Source organism: Lagenorhynchus albirostris, chromosome 1 (genome assembly GCF_949774975.1).
Source record: "Lagenorhynchus albirostris chromosome 1, mLagAlb1.1, whole genome shotgun sequence".
Classification (NCBI taxonomy): Eukaryota; Metazoa; Chordata; class Mammalia; order Artiodactyla; family Delphinidae; genus Lagenorhynchus; species Lagenorhynchus albirostris.
This window is the reverse complement of record NC_083095.1, coordinates 154,162,545-154,179,392: the sequence shown is the minus strand read 5'-3', so window position 1 is coordinate 154,179,392 and position 16,848 is coordinate 154,162,545. Positions and strand designations below refer to the sequence as shown.

The window sequence follows — 16,848 nt, the reverse complement described above, 5'->3', positions numbered from 1 at the left end:
CGTTGGTTATTTGTGCCGATACCTTGACTTCACCCCCTCATTTTCTTACATTTTTCTGTCTTATAGGAAAAAGATTTGTAAGTGATGATTCCGTCTGTGTGCTGGGAATAAGCAAAAGAAACCTGCTCTTCCAGCCCGTGGCCGAGCTGAAGGAGGAGACGGACTTCGTGTAAGTGCACGGGGCCCTGTGGGAGGGAGCGGGAGGGAGGCCTGCTGGGTGGGGGGCCCAGGCCCTGCTCAGCTGCCCCTCCCCCTCCCACAGGCACAGGATCCCCAAGGAGCAGTGGTGGCTGAAGCTGCGGCCCCTCATGAAGATCCTGGCCAAGTACAAGGCCAGCTTCGAGGTGTCGGACGCGGGCCAGCTAGAGCCCATGCAGCCTCGTGGGCCCGAGGAGCCTGCCACCATCTAGACGCCCCACCTGCCCATTTTGTAACGTTTAAGTTATTTATGAGCACTTTACGTGAGCATCGTCCAAGTGAACCCTGAGCGCGGCCCACCTTCCCCGTCCCCTGGCCCCCCGCACGGGGTGTCAGCTGTGCTGTCTTGTGTGTCCTGCTTCACAAACTGGCTCCCGCAGAATTAAATGTTTGCTAAAAGCCAACCACAGTGCCCGGTTTCTTTGTTTTCTAAGTGGGAGTTGAAAACCTCAGGGTGTGAGTGGCTCTCAGGGTTTTGTCGGCAGATACAGGCACATGTTTTCTAGAGAACTGGGGAGCCAGGAGACAGGCAAGGACAGAGGCACCCGGAGGAAAGAGGTGTCACTCTGACTGGCAGGCGCGTGGGTGACTCACCAAGTGCACCGGGAGGGCCCTGGACCAGGGCGCCAGGTAAGGTGATACCCCCGGGGGGGGGGCAGGGGTGGATGCACACCTGAGTCTTTAGACATGAGCTGAGTCTGCCCCTGCTGTGCACCTGCAGGAGGCGGAGGAGGGGATTCAGTTCCTTTCAAGGCAGGGCCGGCAGTTTCCTTTCTGTCCGACAGCCTGACCGGGTGGAGGAGTCAGATCCCGGAGTCAGAGTTGATGCTGTTCCCCAGCCCCACGTCCTCCAGGCCTGTCCACCGCAGCCGCGGCCTTGGTGCAGCCCCGCCGCCAGGGTGAGTGGAGAGCAGACATCGGGACACCTCTGTCCCTTTGCTCGTGCATTTCCATAAAGGCCCTAAAAACTGCTTTAACAAAAAGTGATTTAAAATAATAATGACTATAAAGCATAGGTAGGTCAGAGTCACCTTTTATTTTTAAAATACATGTTCTAGGATTAACAGGTAAAATAAGCATTCATAGCATTAGAAAGTCTGAAAAACTATAATCTGTGCATCTCTGGCACTTAGTATATGATTATTTCCTTCTTCAAGACAAGAGTTTTCGTCTGACTTGCCAGGCAAAATCATAAGAATGATATATACATATATATGATCACATATACATATGATCAAGAGTTTTGCAAAAAAATAATAAAGGTCAGAAAAGCACAGAGCTCAGTGTCAGGAGGCCTAAGGCTGGGCCAAGTCCCATGGAGTCAGGGTCAGCTGCTATCTAACTATCCACGACGGGTCCTTGGCGATGCTCTCATTGTCTGGTCCGAGCAGAGCCATGCCATGTGTGCTCCTCCCGGCGCCCAGGTACCTGCAGGTGGATGGGTGGGGGTCACCCAGGCAGCAGCAGGGGGCGCAGGGTCTGGGCACTAAACCACCTGGCCCCTACTCACCTGTTGCTCACGTCAACCAGATCTTCGTGGCTGACAGCGAAGAGCTGCTCGCGGTGCGCCTGCTTCGCCTCATCTGAGAGGCCATACAGGAAGCAGTCCAAGCCTGAGTGAGCACAAGCGATATGATAGAGGGGCATGTGGCCACCTTGGCCCTTTACAGCCTGTTTCCACCAAAGGTCACACCGCTGCCCGTCACGTGCCCGCAGCACGCTCTCCTCCCGACTTGGCTGAGATGCACGGTCTCGTGGAGGCTGGGAGGGCGCGAGCCCGGGGAGCCGCGTGGGGTCCCGGCTGTTGACACCACGGCTCGAGGCACGTTACCTACGCCAGATACCTTTGTCTGAAGGAGCCACCGGAGCGTCCACGGCGGCGAAGACAGAGAGCTTTGCCTCATTGATGTCCTGCTGCGTGAACCTCCCAGACTTGGCCCAGTCGATGGCCTTCAGGAAGGACTGCAGCGTCTCCGTGGAATGCGGGTCCCTGGAGACCCAAGGAGTCAGACTCACATGTTTGGCAGAAAAAGTATAGGGGACACCCAGGCATGACTTCAGTTCTTCCATGCTTCGGGGTTGTTAATGCTGTTTTAACAGTCCAGACAACCCAGCACTCTGGAAATTAACATGTGGCCACACAAGCCACCGACACTCTCCGTGCAGACCTCACCTGTCACCCGCACTTCGCCACCTGATCACTGACTACACCACTGTGACCCAGGACAGGAGAGCCGGGGGACCAGCCGGAAGGAACAGAAGACGCTCATAACATGCACCCAGACAGCGCAATGATCACCTCAGAGGCCAGTTTCTGGGGTCCTCCCCTAAACAGAAAGAGCTCCAAGGCCCCTCATTCTCACGTGCATGTCCTGAGGGCATCTTGTGGGAAACGCCTCATTTTTCATGTCCCTCAAGACCCGCAGCCCCCGCACGACCACATCAGTCCATGTCACGGGACATGAAGCAGTCGGGGCCAGAGAGAAACCCTCCATCTCGGACGTGCCAGAGAGGCAGCAGGGCCACAGAACAGAGACGTAAAAGGGCGGAACAGTCTGGGCCTGAAGACCTAGCCCAGCCCCGGAGAGCTTCCAGGTCATCTCCTTACACACCCTGGTTACCAAACCCCAGAGCTATTTGTTGTCCCCTCCCACTGTCCCTAAGGCCTGCAGCCTAAACGACCTTGCTGGGTGGGGTTACACGCCGGCCCAGCGACGACAGGCGAAGCGTTTTTCTGAAGTTCACTCCGCGTGTGAGAACACTGGGGCCAGACGGCCCGACTCACCTGTACGAGTAGAGCGTGAAGATCCCGCCGTAGCTGAGTCTGGCGCCTCCACCATAAGCACCGCCTTTTTCTCGAATTTCCGTGTGCAAGAATTTAGCCGTCATCAAGCGTGCCAGGATCTTGAGACTGAAAAGATGAAAAAAACGTGAGTTAAAAACAATGCAGCTGGCAGGGCAGTACTGAATATATAACACACAGTAACCCAAGACAATGGCAAGTGTGTCTGAGAACAAAATTAGAACCAAGTAAAGTGATACATACATCATGACCCTTTTTAAATTTTAAAATAGGAGAAAAACATGAGAAAGATGAACTTTCAGAGAGGCTTGGGTGACAGGGGTGGGACAGGAACGTCCCTCCTGCTCGACCTGCCGCGGCACACGGAACGTTTAGCAGTGAGTGGTTTCCATGATGCAGGTGAACGTGTGGCCCATCACTTACTTAAACCCCTGCGTCAGCTGTGCACTCACGCGTGTACACACGAGGCGTCCCTCCCTCAGAAAACACTCCAACAGCGTGAGCTTCTATCAGGGGTCCCACGTCCCCATGACTTCCATCGTGAGCAGTGACAGCTGCTGCCCCAGCACAGCCGAGGTGGTTCCGGAAGGACAGCAGCCAGGCCGACCCGACGGGGGCCTTGCCCACTCATGCCCCCCAGCCCCCCGACTGGTCTTTTCTACAACAGAGCAGGCGACGCAGGCAGAGGGGACGCGGGTGGAGGAGTGAACCCGAGGCTCCAGGAGAGGGTGGAGACCCCATGCAGATAGGCCCTGATCCCCAACAAGGACGGGGGGGGGTCCACCCTCCACGCATTTTTTCAGAAACTTTTCTGTTACGTAAGGGAAATTATAAAATACAGAAGAATGGAAAAAACACTTATAATCCCAGCACCCAGGAGTAGGTACCTCGTTTTTGTTTCTGAACCTACATCTTTCTATTCAACTACATCTTTCTATTCAACATTGAAACACACGTTCCTACTCCTGATGGCGTGGCAGAGTGTCTGATTCCTGTAAACACGGAAACAAGCTGATGGAAAAGCGGAGCTGTGATGACACTTCCCACAGACACACTTTCCCGTGAGCCCGGCGGCAGCGCCGCGCTCCACACCTGCTCTGCACCCACCATTAAGCGTCCCGGCGGCGCCCCACACCCTCGCACCTGGCGTGGGCCGGGGCCGCGTACGGGGCAGTCCGGATACACTCGGCTACGTAGTTGACTGGGAACGGGAGCTGGAAGTGCGTCTTCAGCGGGCAGGGCTTGAAGGTGGGGTCCTAGGGGCAGAGGCCGTCACGTGTGGCCCAGGGGCCAGCTGGGCAGGTGCCCCGAGTACCCAGCCCCCCCGCACTGCGACGCCCTGGGTGGCACCAGCCACGTCCCCACATGTAACAGCCAGGCACTGATGACCTCGTCCTGCACCACCTCACCTCACAGCTGAATGAGGTATCCTACCCCCAACCCAGACTCCCCTGGGACCATCTCATGCCACGCCATTCCCAGGGCAGTGTGTGAGATCTTGCTCGGTCACTCCCCAAGGACAAGCCAGGCCAGCCACCAGAGCTCAGGGGCAGCAGGGCGCACAGGAGGGGAGGGGACCCCTATGTGGCAGTGACGTTTAAACACAGGTGGACTGAACACAAGGCGTCCACAGACAGCACCTAGCGGTCCTACCCGACACCGCCCAGCTGGTGACGGAAGGGCCCACGGATGCGCAGCGGGCAGGGCATTAAGCAGAAGGGACTCACCGTCACCAGCTTCCTCGTGAATGGGGAGTGCCTGCCAGGTCCCTTAGGTGCAGGTTTCTGAAAGTAAAGTTTCCCAGAGAAATGAGTAAATACCTAAGCTCACGTGGACAGGTAAGGTACGTTCCAGGAAGTGCACAGAGCTCACAACAAGCGTCAGGGCACATCTGCTCAAGGCTTCAAGCTCTGAGGCTGCTGCATCCCCAGCCCAAGTGGTCCTCCAATCAGGAGACTTCACTGCAAGGCTCAAGTGGCTACAGGGGAGCACAGGATCGAAGGCCAAACTACAGGGTTTGGATTCACTGGGGTTCCTGGCCCCACGGGCAGGCGGGCGGGCAGGGGGCACAACCTCACCTCCACCACGTGTGGGTGCGCAGGCTTCCGCTCCTTCTTACTCCGGCTAAGGGTCCTGAGGAAGTTGTCCACCGAATTCTCCACCTGAGACATTTGCTGGGGAGTAGCATTCACGGAACATCTGTTTAAAAAAGTCTATGTGCAGAAAACCATTACTATGAAAAATTAAAATGTTACATTTTGCATAATTAAAACAAAAATGAATCACATACAAAATAATGCTCAAAAACAAAAACCGAATAAAAGAGCAGCAAAACAAGGCAACACTACAGCCGTCTTCCTTCACCACATGTTTTCCAGGTACAAAAAAGCCTGTCCCTTATCTCAGTGTGTTAGACAATAAGCAGCCAGCTCCGCTAAACGCTGTGCTCTCCTGAGAACAAGGAGGACGCAGAAACTAGATCTCCAACAGTGCCTTCAGGGCTGCAGTATCAGAGGACTGAAAACGTAATTACTGTCTGGAACAGAATGAACCGGTCATTAAAGTAGAAAAGTGTGAGTAGGCAAAGAACTGCCACGCTCCCCAAAAACATTTCTCTGTGGCTCTTCTGAACTCTACAGAATCACAGACACCATCATACATACTGACAAATTGTATCCTTTCTGGTTTTGGCCATAAATACTAAGTCTATTTTCGTTGAAATAACAGGTACTATGACAACGTGTTCTAGGCTCTAGACCAACTGCTTTGCAAACATGCTCTCTTTCCTTGCCCTAAACCTGCAAAGGACTATTTCATGGAGGAAACAGAGAAGGTCCCCGTGGTTAAGTTCCCTGAGACTCCAGCCGTGAGTGCACGGGCGGCCCAGGAACTAACTGGGCACCAGCTCTGCTGGCCAGAGGCCCCAACCTCCCGCTGCCCAGATGGTCCGGGAGAGCCTGCTAGTGACTCCCAAGAACTGCCGGGCCAACGTCCTGGGGCGTGTTCCAGGGAGGGAGCTGCAAGCTCATCTAAGGCAGCGGCGCTGGTGGTGAGGCGGGTGCTGCCACCTCAACAGCTGTCGTCCCCTTTAAGTCTCATTCGTGTCACAACCTGAGCTGAAGGCCGACCACGTGCAGAGGCTGGTGTTCACCCCAAATTGGTGCACAATTACTCTCAAGAACCTCTGCGCTTTCACCGTGGCCTCAGGCAAGAGGACCTCGGTGGGGTCTCGCTGAGGCTCATTTACGGAACATCGGCTGTTGACTCATGCAGCAGGGAGTCCACCTGTGGCTCCAGGTTAAAGCAGCCTGCCCTCCTCCCCACCTCCCAAGACACTTGTTCAAATTCTGTATAAAACAGCTCTTTCATGGTTAGAACATCTGGAGTCTAGAACGGTTCTGTAGTCTCCCAAGCGTTTTCTAAGAAGCATCTAAAACTACACGTGGTGACACAGGATGAGGATGGAGTCTCTGCTTAGAAACAAACTGCAACCCCACCTGAAGTTATCACAGTTCAAAAGATGCTTCCTGATGCGCGGGAGCTTCCTCAGGATGGGCTTGATGTCCGTCATCTCTGCGATTCTCTTCATGAGCCTCACCTAAGCCAGAGAACTGACAGGTAGAGATAGACGCGCCCTTGGCCTGGACAAGACTTCCCTGATACGGGGTCCCGCGGGGATACGGGGTGGGGCAGCGGCAGGGCCAGGTTCTGTGCTTGTGGGGGACGTGTACTTGCTGGGCTGGGGGGTGCGGGAGGGGCTGCAGGCTGGAAGGAGGAGGGTGAGCGAAAAAACTTTTTCCCCATGAAACTTGGCCAGTTTGAGTGAGCCTTCCTGAGACACGAACAATCTATTACGAGCCCCGGAGACCCAGCCGCCCCTGAGCGCGTCACCTGGTCCATCCCCCCGAAGGTCTCCTGCAGGTCCCCCGCGGGTGCCAGCATCCTGCCTGCCCTGATGGACGCGTAGAGGTGGCCTGCGTCGGGGACCCCGTTGGACAGCTCCTGAGCTGTCATCTTCACCAGCACTCGGAAGTGCTCCTCGGCCTCAAAGCAGGGGCTGCAGAGAAAGAAAAGGTAGTAAATGAGACCCAGCCACGCCCCCTTCAACAGCAGGGAAATTTGCTAAGTGTAGGCTCTTAGATGATGTAAACCGCCCCTGGAGATGTCACGAGTCCATAGGAGTCACAGGGGGAAAGAAACCAACAACCAACAAAGGCATGCAGCTTCCGCTCTCAGGACCCGGCAGACTCGGGTCTCTGGCATGTCTGGGGATTTACGTCTTTGCAAATACTTACTTGTTAAAGATTTCACTCCACAGATGCATCATGTCTGGTAGGTTTCTATCAAGGCAGAAAGATGAAAAGAGCACACCCTAAATCATGACAGAAGAAAAAGAGTAAGAAATTAATTATGATGTAATTTAAAAGAAAAAAAGACGCAGGAGAAGCCAACCCTCACCACCCTGTGCTGAGGAAACGGCTACCTGCTCGTAAGTATCGAGGTGTGAGTCGTCGGGGAGCACGTGGGGGGTGGCAGCCAGGCCCCCCGTCTTCAGGTCCACCTGCTGGGCCAGCTCCCTGTAGTCGAGGGCACCGCAGCCCAGCCTGTGCAGGGAGAGCATGGAGTCACCGGGGAGGGCCGGGTTCCCATGCAGCATGTCCCCCCAACCACCGCCTGCCAGCCCAGCAGCTGCTCCCGCCCCCACCCCCAAACTCTGCAGGCTGCAGCCGCTCTGGTCAGGTAGTCTTGGGGGTGAAATGTGAAGAACGAGCCTTAAGAAAGTCACTTCGACTTCTTTTGTAAGAAACTTTCTAATCGCTGTTCCTAATGTAAGAACTAATTCAAGCCGAGGTGATGACTGAGTTTTCCTGAATCCATGCCGCCGTGGAAGGGCAGGCGGTGGGAGCCATACTGATAAAAGGGCAGAGAACTCGGGAAAGGTTCACCTCCTCCGGGGGTGACCCCAGGCCTACACGTCATAGTTTAAAGGCTTACATTTTCTGATGAAAATAATCATCTCTTCATAATCTTAAAAAGAACTCAGTTGTTGAGATATAGCTATATCTGTAATACCTTGTGCTCTACATTTATAAATATTTTAATGTACTGTATTTTAGTAAGAAAGTATGATTACCATAAGGAAAATTCTCAACAAATACACCATCCATCTTTCTGTAACACTACGGGATTTGAAAATTAAAATGACTCACTGAAAATTGATTACTGATACACTGAAACAACACACACAGAAAACATCCACTAATAAATATGAGATGACGTGCAGAGTTCTATAAATGCGTGTCTTCGCCCCAGAAGGAGCCCCTTACTTGGTGAGGACGGTGCAGAAGAGGGGCACATAGGGCCGGAGCTCCTCGGGCAGGGTGTTCAGACTCGAGAAGGCTCTGAAGTAGACCACGCCATTGGTGGGCTGCGTGCAGTACTGGACGGGTATGTCCCCAGCTGCAGGAGCAAAGGCACTTCTTTATAATTTTTACCAGTAAAGTTTTAACCATGTAACCATCATTTAATATTTTTTAAATGCTAAAGCTTTTCAAGGATGATGGTTTACATTTTGTATTAGCAAAAAAACACTATTCATTTGCCATAATTGAGACAAATTTCCCTCTTGGACTTTCATTACAACAAAAGCTGAAAGTCTTCAACGCTAAGTAATCCTTGCGCTTTGAACGTTCTTGGGGTTTTCTAAACACCCCACAGTCCAGCTGCAGTCCAGCCGCCCTCCCCGCCTGCACCCAGACCCTCCTGGGTATCGGCAGGGACTCTGGCAGGCCACTCCCACAACAGGTGACCTCACTTTCACCCACCCCAAACGCAACTCACCCCCTAACAAGTCCTGTCCCCAAACCCGAGGACCCTCATGACCCACAGCACACTGGAACCCACCACGCTCAACACCCCAGGCCTCTGTGGCCCCAGGTCCCTCACAACTGTGTGTTCTACTTTTTACATCCCGAGCGCAGTGCCCTGAACCAGCGGAGGAGCTAAGGCATCTACTGATGACAAATTACTTCACTGATTCCTTCCTTGAACACAATGAACTTCACTGATAAACCAAACCTGAGGGGGTTAAACGATCAGTGGCACATGAACCCCACTTCCCAGAAGCCTGGGCCGGAGAGGAGACCTCATGTACATGCGCAAATGAATGCATCAGGTGTGGTAAACGGGACGGGCCCCGGGACGACAACAGGCATGTCACACAAGTCAAAGGGATGCTCGCGCACAGCCTGAATCCTAAACTAGACGCAGGAACCAGAGAAGGTGTAAGGCTGTTGTCAGACCTGCTCGGGAAGGAGCAGCAAAGTCACATCACAGCCATGTGGAGAAGCGTCAGCACCACAGGGCATGTCTGTGTCCAGCAGAAGCGAGTGATGCGCGCAGACGTGGGGGGATGCCAGGAAGGAGCGGCTGCCACCCCCTCCGTGCCCCACAATGCGACACCTAGTGCTGTGGGCCCCTGGACCCCGGCTGGGCTAAGGAGTGGGCGTGGGCAAGGGGCCCAGAGGATGCCTGTGCCCTTGAGAACTGCATGAACACACACACAGCGGAACCTGAGGCCTCCCCGCCCCCAGAGGCAGCTCGGCCCTGTCGGACCCACCCGGGGAAAAACACACGCAGGCCCTCGAGTCCACATCTGCCATCACTGAGCTGGACTAGGAACGGGGCTTGAATGTCCTATGAAGACACCCACTGGTGACTCTCCCCCTGTGGACGCTGAGACGCAGCCTAAACCCCAGCCGGGGCACCAAGACCCCCCACTGACCTGCCAGAGCCACCTCCACCTCAGTGAACGGGATGCGGGGCTCGATGTCCGACACCTTCAACGCGGGCAGACACGACGCGTCCTGAGGTTGGCTTTGCTGCGCCTGTAATTCCAAACCTAAGAGGGGAATAAACATCCAGGATGATACTCAGAAGCTCTTACTCAGTTCAGCTCCTATTTATTAACTTCCATTAAGACTCAGCCTCTCCCATGCCAAGTGTGGGGAGCCTGTCAGCACTGGGGTTCAGGTTTCCCAGGAAACCAGATTTAGAAGCATAATAACCAGCTCGGCAGGCAGCTCTCTTCCTAATTCTCATTCTCAGCAATTTAAGAGAACGATTTTGCTGGGGGAAGGGGGGAGCAGTTTGCTCAAGCAGTTTCCCCTCTGCCCCCAACCAAAATTTTCTACTAGAGACTGAACTAGTGGATTGAAACTTACTAACTTTTGTGCTTGTTTATTCTTATGTCATTTTCACAAACCTCAGCAATATGCTTCTGTAATTACATAAAGTTCACAAATTACAAAAATGGGTAAAATACATTTTCTGGGCCTGATCAGAGGGTAGATGCCCCTTTTGTACAGACTGGGCAGCCCATGGGGAGGGGCCCCAGGCTGTAGCTGGGGGACGTCACGGGGTAAAGTCAGTGCTCCCGCTGTCACCTCACCCCCCACGCCTACCTCCCCGAGTCCCCAGCACTGGGTCCCCGGGCCCGCGGAGGGGTTTCGGCGCAGCTGCTCCCAGGCACCCACCTGTGCCCCGTGGAAGCCCGAGGACCTGGCTCCCCATGCTCTGAGGAACCCCCTGCACTTTCAAGGCCCCTCGACCTGGCCGTCTCCCCACAGTCAAGCAGAGCACCCCAACGCCACCCCTCAGACGCTTCCTCATTCTCTGCGTTTGGCCTCCTGTCCTTGTCCTGGAGAACACACCTACCGGCCCCAGCTCAGCTGCTCCCGTCTGGATGCTGCTCCTCTGTGGGGGGGAATGCATCAGGGCAGCAGAGGCCGCGAGCACTCTCCTCCACCAGACACAGGCTCCCAACGGTCCAGCCACGGCCCTTCACACGATACACACAGACCCCCAAACTGGAAGATTGTTTGATGTTTCCAATAAATTAATCTCCCGTTCCCACTTCTCATTGGTGTTCATCTCCAGATTGGACCCTGACTCACTGATTCTTTGCACTGAAGTCCACACTCAAGACTTACTGACCTAACAGTAAATGCTCTAGCACTGTGTCCTCCCTAAGGGACTGTGCAGTGATCTGGAAGACAGAAACACGCTCTTTAACCAGGCCCTGCATCCCTTCACACGTACCTCCACGGCCAGGCCAGACGCCTGACAACTCAGGGAACGCACGGTCTGTGCTGAGGCATGGAATTACCTTCTGTGCCACAAATGGCTATAAGCACAGACAGAAGATGGGTGGGACCACATCAAACTAAAAAGCTTCTGACAGCAAAGGAATCTGTCAACATGAAAAGGCATGTACACAGCAGGAGGGAAAACTTGCAAATCAAATATTATCTGGTAAGGGGCTAATATCCAAAATATTTAATGAACTCAATAGCAAAATACAAATGATCCAATTAAAAAATGGGCTGAGGACCTAAATAGGCATTTCTCCAAAGAAGCACACAGATGGCCAACAGCTATAAGAAAAGGTACTCAACATCACTCTTCAGGGAAATGCAAATCAAAACACATGAGACATCACCTCACACCTGTCAGAATAGCTATAATAAAAAAGACGAGATAACAAGTGTTGGTGAGGATGTGGAGAAAAGGGAACCATTGTGCACTGCTCGTGGGATGTAAATTGGTACAGCCACTATGGAAAACAGTATGGCAGTTCCTCAAAATATTAAAACTAGAACTACCATATGACCCAGCATTCCTACTCCTGGTTATTTATCTGAAGAAAATAAAAACACTAATTTGAAAAGATATATGCACACCAATGTTCACAGCAGTACTATTTACAACAGCCAAGATATGGAAACAAACTAAATGTCCATTGACGGATGAATGGGTAAAAAAAGATGTGATACACACACACAGTGGAACACTACTCAGTCACAAAGGAGGAAATGCTGCAATTTGCAACAATGTGGATGAACCTTGAGAGTATTATGCTTAGTGAAATAAGTCAGATAGAGAAAAATAAATACCTATGAACTCACTTATAGGTGCAATCTACAAAATAAAAACACAAAAAAGCAAGCTCATATATACAGAGAACAGACTGGTAGTTGTGGGGCGGGGGGGGGGGGGGGGGATGGATGAAGGGGTCAAAGCTACAAGTTTGCAGTTCTAAGTAAGCCCTGAGGGTGTAATGTACAGCACTGTTACTAAAGTCTGTAATACTGTATTGAGATTTGAAAACTGCTAAGATGATAAATTTAAAAGTTCTCATCACAAGACAAAAAACTACATGTGGTGACAGATGTTAACTAGACTAATTGTGATGACCATCTCACAATATACAAATGTATCATATCAGTATGTCGTACATCTGAAACTAATACATTATGTCAGTTATTCCTCCATTAAAAAAAAAGGAAGATGGAACCTGTCAATTGGCACTCACAAGGCAGAAGTTTATCATATTAATCACAATTAGCATGTTAAATTTATGGAAGACATTTGTAGCAACATGGATGGACTTCGAGATTATCATATTAAGTGAAGTCAGACAAAGAAAGACAAGTATCATGATATTACTTATATGTGCAATCTAAAATATGATACAAATGAACTTATTTACAAAACAGACACACAGACATAGAAAACAAACGTCTGGTTACCAAAGGGAAAGGGAAGAGGGATAAATTAGGAGTTTGTGATTAGCATACACACTACTATATATAAAATAGATGAACAACAAGGTCCTACTGTATAGCACAGGGAACTATATTCAATATTTCACAATAGACTGGTTCAAGATGGCAGAGTACAAGGACATGCACTTACTCCCTCTTGTGAGAGCACAGGAATCACAACTAACTGCTGAACAATCATCGACAGGGAGACACTGGAACTCAACAAAAAAGATACCCCACATCCAAAGACAAAGGAGAAGTCACAATGAAATGGTAGGAGGGGTGCAATCACAGTAAAATCAAATCCCATAACTGCTAAGTGGGTGACTCACAGACTGGAGAACACTTATACCACAGAAGTCCACCCACTGGAGTGAAGGTTCTGAGCCCCACGTCAGGCTTCCCAACCTGGGGGTCTGGCAACGGGAGGAGGAATTCCTAGACAATCAGACTTTGAAAGCTAGCAGGATTTGACTGCAGGACTTCGACAGGACTGGGAGAAACGAGACTCCACTCTTGGAGGGCACACACAAAGTAGTGTGTGCATCAGGACCCAGGGGAAGGAGCAGTGACCCTACAGGAGACTGAACCAGACCTACCTGCTAGTGTTGGAGGGTCTCCTGCAGAGGCGGGGGGTGGCTGTGTCTCACCATGGGGACAAGGACACTGGCAGCAGAATTTCTGGGAAGTACTCCTTGGCGTGAGCCCTCCCAGAGTCTGCCATTAGCCCCACCAAAGAGCCAGTAGGCTCCAGTGTTGGGTCGCCTCAGGCCAAACAACCAACAGGGAGGGAACCCAGTCCCACCCATCAGCAGACAAGCAGATTAAAGTTTTACAGAGCTATGCACACCAGAGCAACAGCCAGCTGTACTCACCACCAGTCCCTCCCATCAGGAAACTTGCACAAGCCTCTAGATAGCCTCATTCACCAGAGGGCAGAAAGCAGAAGCAAGAAGAACTACAATCCTGCAGCCTGTGGAACAAAAACCACATCCACAGAAAGACAGACAAGATAAAAAGGTAGAGGACTTTGTACCAGATGAAGGAACAAGATAAAACCACAGAAAAACAACTAAATGAAGTGGAGATAGGCAACCTTCCAGAAAAAGAATTCAGAATAATGATAGTGAAGACGATCCAGGACCTTGGGAAAAAGAATGGAGACAAAGATCGAGAAGATGCAAGAAATGTTTAAAAAACACCTAGAAGAATTAAAGATCAAACAGATGAACAATACAATAACTGAAATGAAAACTACACTAGAAGGAATCAATAGCAGAATAACTGAGGCAGAAGAACGGATAAGTGACCTGGAAGACAGAATAGTGGAATTCACTGCCGAGGAACAGAATAAAGAAAAAAGAATGAAAAGAAATAAAGACAGCCTAAGAGGCCTCTGGGACAACATTAAATGCAACAACATCTGCATTATAGGGGTCCCAGAAGGAGGAGAGAGAGAAAGGACATGAGAAAATATCTGAAGAGATTATAGTCGAAACTTCCCTAACATGGGAAAGGAAACGGCCACCCAAGTCCAGGAAGTGCGGAGAGTTCCAGGCAGGATAAACCCAAGGAGAAACACACCGAGACACGTAGTAATGAAATTGACAAAAATTAAAGACAAAGAAAAATTATTGAAACCAACAGGGAAAAACCGACAAATAACATACATACAAGGGAACTCCCATAAGGTTAACAGCTGATTTCTCAGCAGAAACTCTACAACCCAGAAGGGAGTGGCATGATATATTTGAAGTCATGAAAGGGAAGAACCTACAACCAAGGTTACTCTACCCGGCAAGGATCTCATTCAGATTCAATGGAGAAATCAAAAGCTACAGACAAGCAAAAGCTAAGAGAATTCAGCACCACCAAACCAGCTCTACAACAAATGCTAAAGGAACTTCTCTAAGTGGGAAACACAAGAGAAGAAAAGGATCTACAAAAACAAACCCAAAACAATTAAGAAAATGGTCATAGGAACATACATATCGATAATTACCTTAAAAGTGAATGGACTAAATGCTCCAAGCAAAAGACACACGCTCGCTGAATGGATACAAAAACAAGACACATATATATGCTGTCTACAAGAGACCCACTTCAGACCCAGGGACACATAAAGACTGAAAGTGAGGGGATGGAAAAAGATATTCCATGCAAATGGAAATCAAAAGAAAGCTGGAGTAGCAATACTCATATCAGATAAAACAGACTTTGAAATAAAGAATATTACAAGAGACAAAGAAGGACTCTACATAATGATCAAGGGATCAATCCAAGAAGACATAATAATTAGAAATATATATGCACCCAACATAGGAGGACCTCAAAACATAAGGCAACTGCTAATTAAAAGAGGAAATCGACAGTAACACAGTAATAGTGGGGGACTTTAACACCTCACTTACCCCAACGGACAGATCATCCAAACAGAAAATTAATAAGGAACATGAGCTTAAAATGACACAATAGACCAGATAGATTTAATTGAGATTTATAGTACAGTCCATCCAACAGCAGATTACACTTTCTTCTCAAGTGCGCATGCAACATTCTCCAGGATAGATCACATCTTGGGTCACAAATCAAGCCTCAGTAAATTTAAGAAAATTGAAATCGTATCAAGCATCTTTTCTGACCACAACACTATGAGGTTAGAGATCAATTTCAGGCAACAAAACCATAAAAAACACAAACACATGGAGGTTAAACAATATGTTACTAAATAACCAAGAGATCACTGAAGAAATCAAAGAGGAAATCAAAAAATGCCTAGAGAGAAATTACGACGAAAACACAATGATCCAAAACCTATGAGATGCAGCAAAAGCAGTTCTAAGAAGGAAGTTTATAGCAATACAAGCTTACCTCAAGAAACAAGAAAAATTTCAAAAACACCATCTAACGTTACACCTAAAGGAAACAGCAAAAACAATAGCAAAGATCAATAAAACTAAAAGCTGTTCTTTGAGAAGATAAACAAAATTGACAAACCATTAGCTAGACTCATCAAGAAAAAGAGGGAGAGGACTCAAATCAATAAAATTAGAAATGAAAAGGAGAAGTCACAACAGACACCGCAAAAATACAAAGCATCCTAAGAGACTACTACAAGCAACTCTATGCCAATAAAATGGACAGCCTAGAAGAAACAGACAAATTCTTAGAAAGGTATAACCTTCCAAGACTGAAGCAGGAAGAAAAAGAAAGTATCAACAGACCAATCACAAGTAATGAAATTGAAACTGTGATTAAAAATCTTCCAACAAACAGAAGTCCAGGACCAGATGCCTTCACAGGTGAATTCTACCAAACATTTAGAGAAGAGCTAACACCCATCCTTCTCAAACTCTTCCAATACACTGCAGAGGAAGGAACACTCCCAAACTCATTCTATGAGGCCACCACCACCCTGATAGCAAAACCGGGCAAAGATACTACAAAAAAATAGAATTACAGACTAGTATCACTGATGAATATAGATGCAAAATTCCTCACAAAATACTAGGAAACAGAATCCAACAACACATTAAAAGGATCATACACCATGATCAAGTGGGATTTATCCCAGGGACGCAAGGATTCCTCAATACATGCAAATCAATCAACGTGATACACCATATTAACAAATTGAAGCAGAAAAACCACATGATCATCTCAATAGATGCAGAAAAAGCTTTTGACAAAATTCAACACCCATTTATGATAAAAAAAAAAAACTCTCCAGAAAGTGGGCATAGAGGGAACCTACCTCAACATAATTAAGGCCATATGTGACAAACCTACAGCAAACATCATTCTCAATGGTGAAAACCTGACAGCATTTCCTCTAAGATCAGGAACAAGACAAGGAAGGATGTCCACTCTCGCCACTATTATTCAACATAGTTTTGGAAGTCCTAGCCATGGCAGTCAGAGAAGAAAAAGAAATAAAAGGAATACAAATTGGAAAAGAAGAAGTAAAACTGTCACTGTTTGTAGATGACATGATACTCTACATAGAGAATCCTAAAGATGCCACCAGAAAACTACTAGAGCTAATCAATGAATCTGGTAAAGTTGCAGGATACAAAATTAATGCACAGAAATCTCTTGCATTTGTATACACTAAAGATGAAAAATGGCAAAGAGAAATTAAGGAAACACTCCCATTTACCATTGCAACAAAAAGAATAAAATACCCAGGAATAAACCTACCTAGGGAGACAAAAGACCTGTATGCAGAAAACTGTAAGACAC

The 16,848-nt window shown here is 49.2% G+C and overlaps 2 protein-coding genes across 9 annotated transcripts in view; one reads left to right on the top strand and one right to left on the bottom strand.

Annotated features, from left to right (window-relative positions):
* Positions 1-1,107, top strand: part of PFKP (phosphofructokinase, platelet) — a 132,795-nt gene extending 131,688 nt beyond the window's left edge. The window contains exons 21-23 of one of the 3 annotated variants that reach the window (XR_009541880.1): positions 67-169; positions 263-828; positions 984-1,107. Coding sequence is in view for 1 of the 3 variants with exons in the window: in XM_060156350.1 (XP_060012333.1) it covers positions 67-169; positions 263-410 (251 nt within the window). In the remaining 2 variants the exon portion in view is untranslated. Of the gene's footprint in view, positions 1-66; positions 170-262; positions 867-919 lie in introns of those variants that run through there. The other 2 variants (XR_009541879.1, XM_060156350.1) reach the window with 2 other exon arrangements.
* Positions 1,108-1,215: 108 nt separating this feature from the next.
* PITRM1 (pitrilysin metallopeptidase 1) overlaps positions 1,216-16,848 on the bottom strand; it is a 31,083-nt gene continuing 15,450 nt past the window's right edge. For 2 of the 6 annotated variants that reach the window (XM_060156299.1, XM_060156329.1), the window contains 13 exons: positions 9,786-9,902; positions 8,329-8,461; positions 7,485-7,605; positions 7,297-7,373; positions 6,893-7,058; positions 6,499-6,599; positions 5,080-5,200; positions 4,729-4,785; positions 4,145-4,257; positions 2,984-3,109; positions 2,043-2,188; positions 1,709-1,811; positions 1,216-1,626 (listed from right to left, as the gene is read on the bottom strand). In XM_060156299.1, the coding sequence (XP_060012282.1) occupies positions 1,533-1,626; positions 1,709-1,811; positions 2,043-2,188; positions 2,984-3,109; positions 4,145-4,257; positions 4,729-4,785; positions 5,080-5,200; positions 6,499-6,599; positions 6,893-7,058; positions 7,297-7,373; positions 7,485-7,605; positions 8,329-8,461; positions 9,786-9,902 (1,475 nt within the window). In that variant the 3' untranslated portion in view covers positions 1,216-1,532. Of the gene's footprint in view, positions 1,627-1,708; positions 1,812-2,029; positions 3,110-4,144; positions 4,258-4,728; positions 4,786-5,079; positions 5,201-6,498; positions 6,600-6,892; positions 7,059-7,296; positions 7,374-7,484; positions 7,606-8,328; positions 8,462-9,785; positions 9,903-16,848 lie in introns of those variants that run through there. The other 4 variants (XR_009541874.1, XR_009541876.1, XR_009541877.1 and 1 more) reach the window with 4 other exon arrangements.